The sequence below is a fragment of the Jaculus jaculus genome, chromosome 13, assembly GCF_020740685.1.
Source record: "Jaculus jaculus isolate mJacJac1 chromosome 13, mJacJac1.mat.Y.cur, whole genome shotgun sequence".
Taxonomy (NCBI): Eukaryota; Metazoa; Chordata; class Mammalia; order Rodentia; family Dipodidae; genus Jaculus; species Jaculus jaculus.
This window is the reverse complement of record NC_059114.1, coordinates 22,520,021-22,538,462: the sequence shown is the minus strand read 5'-3', so window position 1 is coordinate 22,538,462 and position 18,442 is coordinate 22,520,021. Positions and strand designations below refer to the sequence as shown.

The 18,442-nt window shown below is 47.9% G+C and overlaps 1 protein-coding gene across 2 annotated transcripts in view; it reads left to right on the top strand.

Moving 5' to 3' along the window:
• The window catches only part of Hvcn1 (hydrogen voltage gated channel 1), a 44,398-nt gene that overhangs the window by 22,781 nt on the left and 3,175 nt on the right, over nucleotides 1-18,442 (top strand). For both annotated transcript variants that reach the window (XM_045132184.1, XM_045132185.1), the window contains 3 exons: nucleotides 10,649-10,918; nucleotides 15,375-15,479; nucleotides 17,155-17,386. In XM_045132184.1, coding sequence (XP_044988119.1) covers nucleotides 10,649-10,918; nucleotides 15,375-15,479; nucleotides 17,155-17,386 — 607 coding nt within the window. The remainder of the gene's footprint in view (nucleotides 1-10,648; nucleotides 10,919-15,374; nucleotides 15,480-17,154; nucleotides 17,387-18,442) is intronic.

Here is an 18,442-nt window from a genome sequence, read left to right as displayed (position 1 = left end):
TGTTGGAAACTCAAGTCTGCCCACCCAGCCTTATGTCTCGGGCCTTGTTCAACTCATGACTCCCAAGGAGGTGTTTTGATTTACTTTGCCCAGCCTCACAGAGTGTGCATACACTGAAGTTGGGACCTAACTAAGCTAACTTAAGGACCAAGCCAAAGTACTTTTTCTTTTCGAGGTAGGGTTTCACTGTACCCCAGGCTGACCTGGAGGTCACTATGTAGTCTCAGGGTGGCCTCGAACTCATGGCAATCTTCCTACCTTTGCCTCCCAAGTGCTGGGATTAAAGGAGTGCACTGGCTCTTGTTTTATTTTTTTATTTTTATTTTTATTTATTTTTTTTTTTTTTTTTAAGCAAGCCCAATAGACTGGCCTTTAAAAAAAAATTATTGGTCTGGAGAGATGGCTTAGCGGTTAAGCGCTTGCCTGTGAAGCCTAAGGACCCCGGTTCGAGGCTCGGTTCCCAAAGTCCCACGTTAGCCAGATGCACAAGGGGGCGCACACGTCTGGAGTTCGTTTGCAGAGGCTGGAAACCCTAGCTCGCCCATTCTCTCTCTCTCCCTCTATCTGTTTTTCTCTCTGTGTCTGTCACTCTCAAATAAATAAATAAAAATTAAAGATGCACACCACCATGCCTGGCGGTTAGTTGTTTAAAAAAAATTTATTAACAAATTCCATGATTATAAACAATATCCCATGGTAATGCCCTCCCTCCCCCCACTTACCCCTTTGAAACTCCATTCTCCATCATATCCCCTCCTCCTCTCTATCAGTTTCTCTGTTATTCTGATGTCATGATCTTTTCCTCCTCTTATGATGGTCTTGTGTAGGTAGTGTCGGGCACTGTGAGGTCATGGATATCCAGGCCATTTTGTGTCTGTAGGAGCACGTTGTAAGGAGTCCTACCCTTCCTTTGGCTCTTACATTCTTTTTGCCACTTCTTCCACAATGTACCCTGAGCCTTGGAAAGTGTGATAGAGATGTTGTAGTACTGAGCATTCCTGCCACTTCTTCCCAGCACCATGATGCCTTCTGAGTCATCCCAAGGTCACTGCCATCTGGAAAGAGAAGGTTCTCTACCAAAAGTAAGAATAGCATTAATATATAGGAATGAACATTAAGAGAAGTGCTTACTGGGCAATTTGATGAGCATAGTATATACATTTAGCCAGAAAGCAGCAGACGTTACACCCCCAGGACTCATGACTACCCCTGTTTTAGGATTTTAGTATCAGGGATGTAGTCCCTCCCATGGAGCAGGCCTCCAGTCAAATTAGAGGGCAGCTAGTTTCCCCCGTGACAGACGTGCCACCATTGCACCCATTGGCTCATTTGGCCTGGCTGGCCAAATATAAGGCTTGCAGTGTCCACTGCTGAGTATCTTCACTGGTGATTTCTCTCTTTCCCATTGAACTGCATGCAGAATGGCTTCTTCCAGCTTTCTGTCAGCTGGTCTACATGGAGGAGGTTATCAGCTCAGTTCCAGCAGGATTTCTCAGTGGCCTTGAAGCCCAAGTATGTGGAGTCTTCAGCAATAGGGTCTTACCATCTATTCCTGGTGGGAAACCAAGGGCTTCGGCAATGGCCTGTAATGTTTTGGGGGCATCAGGAACCTTCCTGGGCAACATCTCACTGGAAGGTATCCCATCCCTGGCACTGAAAATTTTCTAACAACAATCTACAGCTCCTGAGTCTTCTATTGTCCAAAAAAAAAAAAAGGTTTCCATATGATTTATTTATATCCTCTTAGATTCGGATTAGCCCTCCCTCCACCTTCCTTTACTCAATCTCTTCCCCTGACCTCACTGGAGCTTTTTCATCCCCATTAATCTATTCTTCCACTTACATATATACAATACCATCCTATTAAGTACCCTCCTCCCTTCCTTTCTCTTCACTTTATATCTCTTTTCTAGCTTACTGGCCTTTGCTACTGAGTTTTCTTCCTACTCTCACAGCATTCCAATCATCTGAAGCTAGGATCCACATATGAGAGAGAACATAGGACACTTGGCTTTCTGGGCCTGGGTTACCTCACTTAGTATAATCCTTTCCAGGTCCATCCATTTTCCTGCAAATTTCATAATTCCATTTTTCTTTACCACTGAGTAGAACTCCATTGTATAAATGTGCCATATCTTCATTATCTACTCATCAGTTGAGGGACATCTAGGCTGGTTCCATTTCCTAGCTATTGTGAATAGAGTAGCAATAAACATGGTTGAGCAAGTATCTCTAAGGCAATGAGATGAGTCCTTAGGATATATGCCTAGGAGTGCTATAGCTGGGTCATATGGTAGATATGTTTTTAGCTGTCTCAGGAACCTCCACACTGATTTCCACAATAGCTGGATCAGATTGCATTCCCAAGAGTGTAGAAGGGTTCCTCTTTTTCTGCATCCTCACCAGCATTTATGGTCATTTGTTTTCATGATGGTAGCCAAACTGACAGGAGTGAGATGGAATCTCAACGTAGTTTTAACCTGCGTGTCCCTGATGACTAGGGATGTAGAACATTTTTTTTTTAGATGCTTTTATGCCATCTATATTTCTTCCTTTGAGAATTCTCTATTTAGTTCCATAGCCCATTTTTTTGGTTTTTTTTTTATGTTTATTTATTTATTTGAAAGTGACAGGCAGAGAAAGAGAGAGAGAGAGAGAGAGAGAGAGAGAGAGAGAGAGAGAGAGAGAATGGGCACGCCAGGGACTCCAGCCACTGCAAACAAACTCCAGACGCATGTGCCCCCTTGTGCATCTGGCTAATGTGGGTCCTGGGGAATCGAGCCTTGAACCAGGGTCCTTAGGCCTCACAGGCAAGCGCTTAACCATTAAACCATCTCTCCAGCCCCTATAGCCCATTTTTAATTGGGTTGTTTGATTTCTTATTTAATTTTTTGAGTTCTTTGTATATCCTAGATATTAATCCTCAACCAGATGTATAGCTGGCAAAGAATTTTTTTTTCGAGGTAGGGTCTCACTCTAGCCCAGGCTGACCTGGAATTCACTATGGAGTCTGAGGGTGGCCTCAAACTCACAGCAATCCTCCTACCTCTGCCTCCCAAGTGCTGGGATTAAAGGTGTGCGCCACTACGCCGGCTCTGAACCACCACACCCAGCTTGCTGGCAAAGATTTTTTCCCATCCTGTAGGTTGCCTCTTTGCTTTATTCACAGTGTCCTTTGCCATACAAAACCTTTGTAATTTCATGAGGTCCCAGCAGTTAATCTGTGGCTTTATTGCCTGAGCAATTGGAGTTATGTTCAGAAAGTCTTTGCCAAGACCAATATGTTGAAGGGTTTCCCCTACTTTTTCCTCTAGCAGTTTTATTGTGCATGGATAAAGAAAGAAGGATTTACTTTCATCCTTCTACAGATACATATCTAGTTTTCCCAACACCATTTGCTGAGAGGCTATCTTTTCTTCAATGAGTATTTTTGGCATTTTTGTCAAATATCAGGGCTATAGCTACTGGACTTACATCTACGTCCTCTATTCTGTTCCATTGATCTACATGTCTGCTTTTGTACCAGTACCATGCTGTTTTTGTTACCATGGCTCTGTAGTATAGGTTAAAATCAGGTATGGTGATACCACCAGCCTTATTTTTGTTTCTCAAAATTATTTTAGATATTTGAGATTTTTTGTGATTCCAAATGAATTTTTGGATTGTTTTTTCTATTTCTGTGAAGAATGCCATTGGAGTTTTGATGGGGATTGCATTAAATGTGTAGATTGCTTTTGGTAAGATTGCCATTTTTACAATATTAATTCTTCCAATCCAGGAACAAGGGATGTCTTTCCATTTCTAGTGTCTTCTGCAATTTCTCACTTGAATGTTTTAAAGTTTTCATTGTAGAGATCCTTCACTTCCTTAGTTAGGTTTATTCTAAGGTAAATTTTTTTTTATATGATTGTGAATGGGAGTGATTCTCTGATTTCATTCTCTGTGTGTTGTTAGCATATAGGAAGGCTACTGATATCTATGTACTTATTTTGTATCCTGCTACATGGCTGTAGATGTTTATCAGCTCCAACAGTTTACTGGTAGAGTCTTTAGGGTCCTTTATGTATAGAATCATGTCATACTCTCAGAGTATCTACAAAAGTGAACCTAGATGTTGGGTTTGCCTGCTTTGAGAGTATTCAAGTAGACTGAGTGGAACAAAATACAAGCAGGTTCTAAAATTTAACTAAACAATGTACACATTCAATGAAAAACAGCACAGAAGCCGGGCATGGTGGTGCACGTCTTTAATCCCAGCACTCAGGAGGCAGAGGTAGGAGGATCGCCGTGAGTTCAAGGCCACCCTGAGACGACAGAGTTAACTCCAGGTCAGCCTGGACCAGAGTGAGACCCTACCTCGGAAAAAAAAAAACAGCACAGAGTATTTATGTAAGAGTAGGTATTATGACAACCAGATCCTCTAACAAAGTCTCAATCCCTTAGGGTGTGTGTTGTCCCACACCCTTACTCCTGTCAACTAGGAGGCTAAGATTTCTGGTTTGTTGAGGGTTCCAAGTTAGCTTGTGGCCAAGTGAGACCCTTCCCTAATGAACAACAGAAGAGGAAAGAAAGACACTATAAATCAGGAAACAACAAATAACAAGCCCAAAATATAGCTTATTTAATAATAGCAAATCCAACCATCCATCAGATTTAACATGTAATTTATCCTGATATGGAAGGTGCAATTAGCACTTACAAGTCAAGCCTATATACCAGGCTTATTTGGTGGGTACTGACCTGGTGTAATCCCAGTTACCTTTTGGGATGATTTTGGTCTCAGTTACGATGCACACCTGCTTGGGTCCCTCTTTGGTGCTCTGTGGATTCAAGTAGGCTGGCTGGGTCGCTGCTCTGGTCGCGGGTGCTGGGTGCTATGATCTCCCTTCCCCTGGTCTCTGGTGCTTGCTGGCACTTGAACTTGTGGTGGGGGAGGGGAGGCTGTCGTTGGCTCTAATTCTCCCACTGGACCACATGATCCTCTAGCTCGTGATCCACTCCTCCATGGTTCACTGCGGTCCTCTCTTCACGTTTCTTGAGTTTGCGAGTAGCTCCGGTGTGAATGGAAAATCTCCTCACCTTGCTTTTTCTGTAGTTTAAGCCGAGCCTTGCAGCTGTGGTCCCGCAGACCTGGGCCGCCGCTGCTGCTGGAGCTGCTTCTTCCTGCCTGTGTGGGCTCTGGATGCTCTGGATCTCTCCTACTTCTCTGCTGCCATTGTAATTTCTTATACACCTCACTTTTTAGTAGAAGAGTGTATTTTGCTGGCTTTTTTTTTTTTTTTTTTTTTGCCTTTTCCTCCCCTAGACTGCTTTGGCATGGTTCCTATGCTGCCATCTTATTAACAGGAAGTCCCTGACATTTTTAAAATATATTTTATTTTTATTTATTTTACAGAGAAAGAGGGAGAGAGAGAGAATGGGCACTTCAGGGCTTGCAGCCACTGCAAATGAACTCCAGATACTTGCGCCCCCTTGTGTATCTGGCTGACGTGGATCCTAGAGAATCGAACCTGTGTCCTTTGACTTTGCAGGCCCACACCTTAACCACTAAGCCATTCCTCCAGCCCCAGACTGGCCTTTTTTTTTTGAGAGAGAGAGTAAGAGTGACTTTTTTTTTTTAATTTGAGAGCGACAGACACAGAGAGAAAGACAGATAGAGGGAGAGAGAGAGAATGGGCACGCCAGGGCTTCCAGCCTCTGCTAACGAACTCCAGACGCATGCGCCCCCTTGTGCATCTGGCTAACGTGGGACCTGGGGAACCGAGCCTCGAACCGGGGTCCTTAGGCTTCACAGGCAAGCGCTTAACCGCTAAGCCATCTCTCCAGCCCAAGAGTGACTTTTTTATGAGAGAGTAAGATCCACTGTAATCAAATTCCAGGCACATGCGCCCACTGTGCATGCGTTACCTGTGTGTCTGCTTACATGGGATCTGGGAAGCAGAACCTGGGTCCTTAAGCTTCACAGGCAAGTGCCTTAAACACTAAGCCATCTTTCCTGCCCACCCCACAGTGCGTTTTTGTGGTGCTGCACAGCTTCCTTCTCTCCCAGATCCCTGATTTCTGAGGGAGAAAGGAGGGAGAAGGCCTTAATTCCCTGAGCCTGGGCTACTTTGCTTGTCCATGCAGAGGGCCAGGGGGCTGTGGGGCTCAGCATGTGCACTCTCCTCTCTGAGAGCGGGCACGGTAAGTGCCATGTTGTGTTCCGCTCCGCAGCAGTTCTCAGCACGAGGGGTCAGCTGCTGGCAGCGGTTACTTTATCAAGGCCAGAAGTAGAAATCCCATTCTTTCAGAAATGTATGATTATACCTTTATACATTCCAAAAGATATATTTTCCATGTATTTTAGTTTTTTAAAAGATAATTTGTTGAGCCAGGCGTGGTGGCACACGCCTTTAATCCCAGCACTCGGGAGGCAGAGGTAGGAGAATCACCAGAGAGTTTGAGGCCCTCCTGAGACTACAGAATGAATTCCAGGTCAGCCTGGGCTAGAATGAGATCCTACCTTGAAAAAACAAAAGAAAACAAAAAATACTTTCCAGGCATGGTGGCACACGTCTTTAATCCCAGCACTCGGGAGGCAGAAGTAGGAGGATCGCCATGAGTCCAAGGCCATCCTGAGACTACATAGTGATTTCTAGGTCAGCCTGAACTAGAGTGAAATCCTACCTTGAATAACCAAAACATTAAAAAAAAAAGATATTTTATTGGCCAGGCATGGTGGCACACGCCTTTAATCCCAGCACTTGGGAGGCAGTGGTAGGAGGATCACTGTGAGTTCAAAGCCAGTCTGAGACTACATAGTGAATTCCAGGTCAACCTGGGCCAGACCGAAACACTACCTTGAAATACAACAAAAATTTTCATTTATTTATATACTTGAGAGAGACAAAGAGAGGGTATGGGCACACCAGGGCTTCCTGCCATTGCAAATGAACTCCAGAGGCGTGTGCCATTTTGTGCATCTGGCTTTATGGGAAGTTGAGCCCAGGTCTTCAGACCTGGCAAAAAAGCTCCTTTATCTTCTGGCCATCTCTGCAGTCCATATTTCCATTTCTTTCACTTAAGTAGTTAGCCAGACATGGTGGTACACATCTTTAATCCCAGCGCTCAGGAGGCAGAGGTAGGAGGGTTGTGGTGGTTTGATTCAAGTGTCCCCCATAAACTTAGGTATTCTGAATGCTAGGTTCCCCAGCTGATGGCAATTGGAAATTAAACCCTCCTGGAGGCAGTGTATTGTTGGGGTGGCCTTATGGATGTTATAGCCAGTTTCCCCATGCCAGTATTTGGCACACTGTCCTGTTGCTATGTTGGCCAGGGGGTGATGTCCACCCTCTGCTCATGCCCTCATTTTCCCTGCCATTGTGGAGCTTCCCCCTTGAGCCTGTAAGCCAAAATAAACCTTTTTTTTTCCCACAAGCTGCTCTTGGATGGATGATTTCTACCAGCATTGCGAACCTGACTGTAACAAGGGTCACCCTGAGTTGGAGGCCACCCTGAGACTACATTGTGAATTCCAGGTCAGCCTGGACTAAAGCAAGACCCTACCTCAAAAGACCAAAACAATAACAAAAAAAAAAGTAGTGTAACATTTTATATATATATGTTTATATGTTTTTTAAAAATTTTATTTATTTGAGAGTGACAGACAGAGAGAAAGAGGCAGAGAGAGAGAGAGAGAGAGAGAGAGAGAGAGAGAGAGAGAGAGAGAGGGAGAGAATGGGCGTGCCAGGGCCTCCAGCCACTGCAAACGAACTCCAGATGTGTGCGCCCTCTTGTGCATCTGGCTAACGTGGGTCCTGGGGAACCGAGCCTCGAACCCGGGTTCTTAGGCTTCACAGGAAAGCGCTTAACCACCAAGCCATCTCTCCAGCCCTATATATGTTTTTTTGTTTGTTTTTTTCAAGGTAGGGTCCCACTCTGGTATAGGCTGACCTGGAATTCACTATGTAGTCTCAGGTTGGCCTCAAACTCATGGCGATCCTGAGTGCTGGTATTAAAGGTGTGCCCCACCATGTCCAGCACATTAATCCTATATTTATATATCTTTTATTTTGAGATTTTTTAAAATAACGTATTTATTTGAGAGACAGTGAAAGAGTGATCAGGGCCTCTTGCCACCACAAAGGAAATCTAGATGCGTGTGCCACTTTGTATACCTGTCTTTATGTAGTTACCAGGCCAACTCTCCAGCCCCACACTGAATTTTAAAAATATTATTTATTATTTATTTACTTATTTATTTGACAGAGAAAGAGGGAGAGAGAGAGAGGGAGACAGAGGGAGATAGACAGAATGGGCATGCTAGGGCTTCCAGCCACTGAAGATGAACTCCATATGCATGCGCCCCCTTGTGCATCTGGCCAACATGGGTCCTGGGGAATCGAACCTGGGTCCTTTGGCTTTGCAGGCAAATGGCTTAACTGCTAAGCCATTCCTCTAGTCCCACACTGAACTTTTTGTTTATTCCCCTGCAGTGTTGGGAATGGAATCCAAGGCCTTGTACACACTGGGAAAATGCCATCCTACTGAGCCATACCCCTTGCTACCCTGCACATTCCCTGGAAATGTTTATTTATTTATTATTATTATTTTGAGGTTAGGGTCCCACTCTGGTATAAACTGACCCGGAATTCACTATGGAGTCTCAGGCTGGCCTTGAACTCAAGGTGATCATCCTACCTCTGCCTCCCAAGTGCTGGGATTCAAGGCGTGCGCCACCACGCCCTGCTCACTGGACATGTTTAAAGCTCTGATCACATTCAGTGTTCACTCACTCGCCAAACGAGCCCCTTAGTGTTTCTGAGTGTATCAAGTGCAAGGCACTATTTCAGGTACTGAGTGTGCAGCCACATGTGACAAGAGAAAGTCCTTGTCACACAGCTTAGAGTCCAGTGGAGGAGGAAGCACATCAGCAGCAGTAGGTGTGGCGGCAGGCAGCCGGGAGAGGCAGCCCAGCCTGGCCACCAGCAGCCTGCGGAGGTCCCTCTCACTCGCCATCAACCTCCATGCAGGTAAAGCTGGATTCATGACTGCACTGCAGAAAAGACTTTCAGGGCAGGCCTAGAGAGATGGCTTAGTGGTTAAGGCACTTGCCTGCAAAGCCTAAGGATGCAGGTTCGATTCTCCAGGACCCACGCAAGCCAGCTGCACAAGGTGGCACATGCGTCTGGAGTTTATTTGCAATGGCTAGAGGCCCCGGCACACCCATTCTCTCTATCTGTCTCTCTCTGTCTCTTTCACTCAAATAAATAAATAAAATATATTAAAAGAATTTCAGGACAAGCCAGAATGAAGCCATGGTAGTGAGTTTTAAATATTTACTGCCATCTTTTTAAAAAATTATTTATTGCTAGGCATGGTGGCCCATGCCTTTAATCCCAGTACTTGGGAGGCAGAGGTAGAAGGATTGCTGTGAGTTCGAGGCCAGCCTGACACTACATTATGAATTCCAGGGCAGCGTCCAGCATACGTTATTTTTTTTTTTTAAGTTTATTTGCTAGAGAAAGAAAGATGCAGAGAGAAAGAGAGAAGAATAGGCCGGCCAGGGCCTCCAGCTGCTGGAAACGAACTCCAGATGCATGTGCCACCTTGTGCATCTGGCTTACATAGGTACTTGGGAATTGAACCTGGGTTCTTTGGCTTTGCAGGCAAGTGCTGTAGCCGCTAATCCATCTGTCCAGCCCAATACGTACATATTAATGTGAAGAAATTTAAAATCTATTCTGTGTGTGGTGTGGGGTAGGGGATGGATTATTTCTGGTTTGCCTAGAGGAAAATCAGATAGTGCAACTTCTCCAGCCTGTTCCCACTGATAGGGACTGCCACCACCCCATTGCCAGATTCCCACGTTCTCTGGACTTTTTCTGCTTTTGGTCCTCTGGTCATAGTGCCTGAACTCACACCTGTCTGTTTGACTGCTTAATAAAGACCTGTTAGCTGGTGGGTAAGTAGACAAAGTTCAGGGACAGAATATTTACTGTTGCTTTGAAAGGAACTGTCCTTATTTCTTATTTATTTAGGCTTTTTTCTTTTGAGACAGGGTCTCATGTAGTCCAGGCTGGCCTCAAATTTGCTGTGAAGCCAAGGCTGGCCTTGAAAACCTGATCCTCCCATCTCTACCTCCCACATGCTATAATGGCAAGTGTATGCCACTATGCCTGGCGAGGTGGCTATCTTTAAACAACTGGCCAAACTTGGAAAATACTCCAGTTACAACAATGCCTGGCCAGGACTGGTCTGAGGCATGAAGGGTTTGGGATCTCGTGACTTCTCTGTGAAACTCCAAGTACTTTTACTTTTGGCCGTCTCCTCCCGTGACCAGCTCTCTCAATTCCAGTTCTCGGGCAGTGAGGTCCCTGAGCAGCGGCAGTGCTTCTGGCATTTCACGGTTGGGCCTCGGGTGGGTACTTTGTGACCAGGTCATAGCACTGATTCCGTTGGTTCGTGCCAGCCAGACCGCAGGCACAGGTCTGGTGGGGCCTGGGGTTTCCTGTTGCCTCACTGACCTGAGACTAGGTTCCAAAAATAAACACCCAAGAAACCACCATGACCTCTCAGGCTCTGTGCTTGGCTGATCTGAGTGCCCTGGGGCCTGCTCCTTGTCAGAGCCTCATGGCCCTCAAGTGCTTGCTCTGTCCTTCCCCTCCAGGCTGTCACCCGCAGGGCCAAGGTGGCCACGGCTGAGAGGATGAGCAGATTCCTGAAGCACTTCACTGTGGTAGGGGACGATTATCACACGTGGAACATCAACTACAAGAAGTGGGAGAATGAGGAGGAAGAAGAGGAGGCACCCCCCACGCCAGCCATGGGTGAGGAGGGCAGTGCTCCAGACACCGAGGCTGGCTCTGTCCCTGTACCCAAGCCACGTCTGGACTTCAGGAGCGTATTGAGGAAGCTCTTCAGCTCCCACAGGTTTCAGGTAGGAGGGGCAGGAGCCTGAGGAGCCAGTTGGGGGGTGTGTAACAAGGCTGTCAGGGTGGGACCCCTCCCTCACCACTACTTCTGGTTTATTCCACAGATGCTTGGCTGGCACCTAACACGTGCCAGGCACCCAGGGCAGCATTGCGGGGAGGGGGGGTGCCATGGCAACTCCGTGTCATCAGGGGTTAATCTGAAAAAAAATTGAGGTCCCCCAGTAAATGAACGGCAGGACAAAACATGGCCTGTCCCTCCAAGAGGGGTATGGCCTGGGCCTGAGAAGGAATGACACATGCTGTGGCATTGAAAACACAATCTGAGAGGCTGGCCACATGGGGAAGGCCCCAGAGTATCTGTGCCAGGCAGGCTCTTGACTGCCCTGCTGTGGGGGGAGGGGAAGGAGGGGGAGAGGAGTGACTGCTTCATGGATACTGGATTTCCTTTTTTTTTTTTTTCTTTTTTTGTTTTTTGAGGTAGGGTCTCACTCTAGCCCAGGCTGACCTGGAATTCACTATGGAGTCTTAGGGTGGTCTCGAACTCAGAATGATCCTCCTACCTCTGCCTCCCGAGGGCTGGAATTAAAGGCATGCGCCACCACACCCAGCTTTCTTTCAGGGTTATGGAAATCTCTGGAATTTGATTGTGGTGATGGTCATCCAGCCTTGTGAATGTACCCACTGCCACAGACCTTTATGCCAGTGGAAAAGGTTACTTTACAATGGCAGTTTTTTTTGGGGGGGGGGGTGTTGGTTTTTTGAGGTAGGGTCTCACACTAGCCCAGGCTGACCTGGAATCCATTCTGTAGTCTCAGGGTGGCCTCGAACTCTTGGCGATCCTCCTACCTCTGCCTCCCAAGTGCTAGGATTAAAAGCGTGTGCTATCATGCCTGGCTACAATGGCAATTTTTATGTCATGTGAAGTTTACCCATACATACATACAAAGTATATTGCAGGGTGATCATTGGAGTCAGAGAAAAGCATTCATTCCTTTCGGTCCACGGGGCACCCACTACTAAACAAGGCCACCAGGGTTCCTGCCTCATCCTCATGGGGCTCCTTGGCATGAGACCTCAGACCTCTCCTTTGCGGAGTGACAAGTGTCACGGCCTCCCTTTCAGGCAGAAGAGGAAGAAAGCTTCATTGTAGGGAGGAGCAGTGGGAACCAGGCATTGTGGGGTCCGTATCTTCCCTCACACTGTGAAGGGCATTTCTGATTTTGAAGGACAAATGCATGAAGTCCACCTCCACCCCAGGCGGGAAAGCAGCGGTCGGGAAGTGTATATGTCAGACCCTAGGAGAATGCAAGAGACCCAGGGACTGCAGGAGAGCTCACAGCTCCTGGCCAGTCCAGGTCCACAGGGGACTCTTGGGGGACGCTGCAGTAGGCGGTCTTGTCTTGTGGGAGCCCATGTCCCTCCCTGCACAGGGAGAGGCAGTCCTGGCCTCTCTCTCTCATCACTGACTTAGTTCTCTGCTAAAATAGAATACCAAATGATCTCGGTCTCCCCACCCCCCACTCTGGTGTATCTTAGAGCAAGCAGACAACCCAGCAGCCCTTGCGGCCCCACTTGCTGTGACAGGAAAGGAAACGTGGTATTATGTTGTTGGGGTTGAAATCCCAAACCATCAATTTCAGTAGCAGAAGGAAGAAGCCAGCTGCAAGGGGCGTCCAGGACCACCCGCCTCAGGATGTCCCCACCTACTGAAAGGATGCATGGGCCACTCTGCCTGCGGGCCTCAGGCTGGCTCGGGGATGGTTCCAGTCGTACTTACCTTCGTATTGCTGAGGTCAAACACCCAACCAAAAGCAGCTGATGGGGGGGGGGGAGTTTATTTTGGCTTACAGTCTTGATGAGAAAAGATGGTAGAGCAGAGAGACCGGACATCACCTCCGCCACACACAGCAGGTGGAAGAAAGCAAATGGAGAGTGAGCTAAGCGCTGGCAAGGGGGTGCTGGCTATAACACCCCTAAGCCCACACCCAGCAACACACATCCTCCAGCAGGGCTCCACCTCCCAAACTGCCATCAGCTAGGGACCAAGCATTCAAAACACAAGAGTTTATGGGTAGAATCCGATTCACATCACCACAGTTCCCTAAGAAGGGACCCCCTCAAAGCTCTACTATGGAAAGAGGCAACCATCCTAAAGATATGTGACAGTCCTGTTCTCAGCACCTGTTATGGTCAGCAAACCAGTCCTCATCCTCCCTAAGGACAATGTGATGGTCTGTGGAGGGACAGGAATTATGGACTCGTCACTTAGCAAATGCTCATTACATGCGGCTAGAAGCCCCAACAGGGGAAGGAAAAGGTCCCAGAGATCCTGACAGAGTCTGGGAGTCAGAGAAGGTGACATCATTTAACACCTGAGGCTGGGTAGAAGTAAGCCCTGTGAGTAGAAGGAATACTTTTCAGGCAGGGGTCATGTTGGTCAAGGGCCCAGTAGGAGAGGAGCAGTGTGGACTGTCCTGAGAAATGTAGGAAGGGGACATCTGTCTTGTGTGCAGTGAGCAGCCGGGTCAATGAAGGGTATCAGACAGAGACTGCTGGCAAAGGTTCTGTATGGGGGTGACATGATCCAATTGGTAGAGGGGCTTGGATGGAAGCTAGATCAGAATGCAGTAGAAGGCAGGGGTTCAGGAGTCTGCTCTCCGCTGGGGGAATGCAGGAAGTCCTGGACCCACTGTCTTGCATGGTTTCAGGTGTCCATGGTGAGTTACTGCAGTCACTTCTCATATGCCTTGGCACAATCAAAATAGGGAATATAGCCGGGCATGGTGGCGCACACCTTTAATCCTAGGACTTGGGAGGTAGAGGTAGGAGAATCACCATGAGTTCAAGGCCACCTTGAGACTACATACTGAATTCCAGGTCAGCCTGAGCTAGAGTGAGACCCTACCTCAAAAAACCAAACAAAACCAAACAAAACAACACTTCACTATACATACACACACACACACACACACACACACACACACATACACACACACACAACAGAATTGCATTTGGTAATATAAGAAATGAAGGCTGGGCAGGGTGGCACATGCCTTTAATCACAGCACTCAGAAGGCAGAGATAGGAGGATCACTGTGAATTTGAGGCTACCCTGAGGCTACATAGTGAATTCCAGGTAAGCCTGAGCTAGAGTGAGACCCTACCTTGGAAAACCAAAAAAAAAAAAAAAAAAAAAGAGGGAATATGGGTGAGCTGGCCTCCAGGGAAGCCATGAAGGACAGGTCAGCCCTGACACTCCATGGACCTCCCCTTGCCTCACATGGTACTTACTGGGGTCCACACTGAGGCTCCACCGGTGCAGGCTGATGGGAGCTGGCACTGCATGGAAGGCTTGGGTTGGTGTAGCCAGTGCCCTTGAATTTCTCTGAGATGCGGCTTGCCTCTGACACATCTTCCTGGTGGAGGGCAGATTTGGGACCTTGGGGATCAATTTACAGAGGCAGGGTTGTGATCTGGGAACTGTAGTTTCTTGGTGTGAGTCCTTCTCTCATTTTTGTTTTTGTTATTTGTAATTTCTGGTGAGATTCACAATATAAAATCAGGTGTTTTTTTTGTTGTTTGTTTGCTTGTTTTTTTGAGGTAGGGTTTTACTCTAGCCCAGGCTTACCTGGAATTCACTATGTAGTCTCGGGATGACCTCAAACTCACAGCACTCCTATCTCTGCCTCAAGTGCTGGGATTAAAGGCATGCGCCGCCATGCACGGCTAAAATCAGTCATTTTTAAGGGAAGTATTGCTTGGTATTTATGACATTCACAGTATTGTGTAACCCTATGATGTAGCCCCCAAACACTGTTGTCATCCCATCCACATTAGCCTGTTCTGGGTATCTGGGAGGGGTCACGGTCCATGGCCTTTGGGTCTGACTCCTTCCACGCTAGTAGCATGTATCCATGCTTCATAGTGAGTCTGTTCTCAATATGTTTCAGCCTTGATTTTCAATCATGTGACCTTTCCAATCTCTTTGGTTCTAAAATAACACCAAGGATTAAAAAAAAAAACAAAAACAAAAAAGAAACACCAGCGGCTTGAATCTTTATTAAGCTACAGAGTTTGGAAAAGTGTGAAACTTCATTACAGAGCAATTTGCCTTGCTGTCAACCCACACCATCACTTACTGAGATAATGAACTACAGGGTGAAACAGCTCAAAGCTGAAGGAAAGGTCTCTTCTTGTGTGAGCCTCGTGTGTTTAACATTAACCTGCGATTGCCAGTTTAGTAGGCCCGTCTCCAGTGGTCAGAATGCACTTACGTGAGAGCAAGGCCCAGCCCTGGGGAAGTTGGGGCCGGGACCCCTCCCACTGCTGCCATCTCCACCACCACCACCACAGTCTCTGCAAATGCTGCCACCTCCATTCCACCATTAGTGCCCTCTCCCTTGTCCCTGCCGAGGTCCCGTCTGGGCCTTACGTCCCCTTGCTTCTCCCTGGGGCCCGCAGGTTATCATCATCTGCCTGGTGGTCCTGGATGCCCTCCTCGTACTCGCTGAGCTCATCCTGGACCTGAAGATCATCCAGCCAGACCAGAACAAGTATGCAGCCAAGGTACGCACGCAACCCCACACGCATGTGACACAGGTATGAAAGTGGCCCTGCAGTCACTTCTGCAGGGAGGGACATCGCTGAAGACCCTTGCCTGAGGTACCGAACGCAGTACAGGTGGACGTGCGACTTTCCAGTTCTCTTTCCTTCGCCCAGTAGCTGTTGCTCTTCCAGACAGCGCCTCCTCTCCCCATGTGCACATCTGCACACCTCACTGTGGGCTCAGTGTTACAACTTATCTTTTGTGTTTGTTTGTTTTGTTTTTTCAAGGTAGGGTCTCGCTCTAGCCCAGGCTGACCTGGAATTCACTATGTAATCTCAGGGTGGCCTTGAACTCATGGCGATCCTCCTACCTCTGCCTCCTGAGTGCTGGGATTAAAGGCGTGCGCCGCCACACCTGGCTAATCTCACTTTTTTGTTAATAGTTTTTTATTTAATTTTTTTGACAGGGCGGGGGAGAGAGACAGAGACAGACATACAGATAGATAGATAGAATGGGCACGCCAGGGCCTTTAGCAACTGCAAACGAACTCCAGACACATGTGCCACCTTGTACATCTGGTTTACGTGGGTCCTGGGGGATCAAACCTGGGTCCTTTGGTTTTGCAGGCTAATGCCTTAACTGCTAAGCCATCCCTCTGGCCCCTAGTCTCACTCTTTTGGTGTTAACATTGTCAAATTTGGTCAATGTGAGCCTGTATAAGCTGGCTTTTGACATGGCACAAATTTGAGCACTACTTTGCTTCCTGCCATAGACCAGGAATGGTTTCCTTAGTAAGGAACAGAACTGGGGACCCTCCTCTCTTGCCGCCTGCTTTGATGATCACTGGGGGGGGGGGGGCGCTGGTAGCTCTGCCCTAGTCCTCAGCCATCGAGGACTGCTCAGAGGAGGTGCCATCCTCTATCTGAAGGTGCCCTCTAATAGACCCAAGCATTAACCCATCAATACATGGTCTTTGGTTCTATAACAGTGCTACAGGGACTGTGTGGCTCTGTACACATGCCAACCAGCAATGGAATTGCTGGGCCCAAGGAGACTGTGGGCTTTCGTTTTTCTGAGGTAGTTTTTCCAAGGTATGTAGGATCTGGGGAGTCAAACCTGGGTCCTTAGGCTTTGCAGGCAAGCACCTTAACTGCTAAGCCATCTCTCCAGCCCTGTTTTTACTTTAAAAATATATTTTATTATTGGGGGGGAGAGAATGGGCATGCCAGGGCCTCTAGCCACTGCAGATGAACTCCAGATGCCTCCACACCTTGTGCATGAGGCACCTTGTGCATAAATGGATACTGGGATACTGAACCTGGGTCCTATGGCTTTGCAAGCAAGCACCTTAACAATTAAGCCATCCCTGAAGCCTTTGTTTTTACTTTTTGAGACAAGTCTCGCTTTGTAGCCCAGGTTGGTCTTAAACTTGCCTTTTCCTGCCTCAGCCTCCCAAGTAGCTGGGATGACAGCCCTGTACCACCAGGCCTGGCCTAGCCTAGGGGTGTTTGAGTTCTGGTGTATATTCACCCTCACAGGGCAGAAACCTTGTCTGTGGTGTTTTGGGTTGTATTTCCAGTGCTCAGAACAGTGCCTGGTGCAGGTACTCCGGCACTTGGCACGGCAGTGAAGTCCCTCTGGGTGCAGGCAGGTGTGGCCAGAGGCCCAGTCTCTGACAACTGCTGTCCCCTGCAGGTGTTTCACTACATGAGCATTGCCATCCTGTTCTTCTTCATGATGGAGATCTGCTTCAAAATATTTGTCTTCCGCCTGGAATTCTTCCACCACAAGTTTGAAATCCTGGATGCCATCGTGGTGGTCATCTCGTTTGTCCTAGACATTGTCCTCCTGTTCCAGAAGCATGAGTTTGAGGCTCTTGGCTTGCTGATCCTGCTGCGGCTGTGGCGGGTGGCCCGGATCATCAATGGTATGTCTGTCTCCCAGGATTCTGGGTTGTACTGCCTGGGTGCATGTGCACGTGTGTGCGCACGCGCGCACGCGCACACACACACACACACAGGGCCGTTACAGCTGCCTCTAGGAGAAAGGTCATGGGGCTACAGAGATTGCTTAGTGGTTAATGGTGCTTGCTCACAAAGCCTGATGGCCCAGGTTTGATCCCACAGTAACCCATGTAAATCCAGGTGCACAAAATGGCACATGCACCTGGACTGTTTGCAGCAGCAGGAGGCCCTAGCACACCCATTCATCCCCCCACCCCCGTAAATAAATTTTTCAAAAGATATTTATGGGATGCCAGGTGTGGTGGTGCATGCCTTTAACCCCAGCACTCAGGAGGGAAAGGGAGGATGATTGCTGTGAATTCAAGATCAGCCTGAGACTATATAGTGAATTCCAGGTCATCCTGGGCTTGAGCAAGACCCTACCTCAAAAGCCAAAACAAGAGACATTTATGGGAAGATGGAAAGGATGAAACTCACCTCAAGGCATCCAGCTGGGCTCTTCCCCACAACATGTTTTCAGTGTGGGGTCTCCTCAGCTAGTCCCAAGGAAGCAGGCCAGCTCAAGAGGGCACCCTCCAAAAGGGATGCAGGAAGGCACGGCAGGCACACATGAGCACAAGGCAGCCTCAGGGACCTCCCACATCTTCCTATATTGGTTGTCATGATGCTTTGGGGAAAATTACACCTGGTAAGCCACCCCAGACTTGGGCTTTGGAGAGGCACCCAGGAAGTCCTGCTGTGCTTTATCTCTGGTGAAAGGGGGGTGCCCTTCAGAAGACCCTTGTTCTACAGAGATTCACATGGACTGAGTGACCATGGCCTATGGTTAGGTTGGCATGTAGTCACTCACCCAGTCAGAGATGCTCATAGGCCTGGCCGGGTCCTGCTGCAGCAGGCACCTTGACATTTTCCCTATGCATAGTCAGCTGCAGAGGGTATGTGCTGAGACCAGGCTGGGGGCTAGCCAGACTTGGCAATGATAGATGAGGGTGGTGCCTACCCAAGGATGAGGAAGGCAC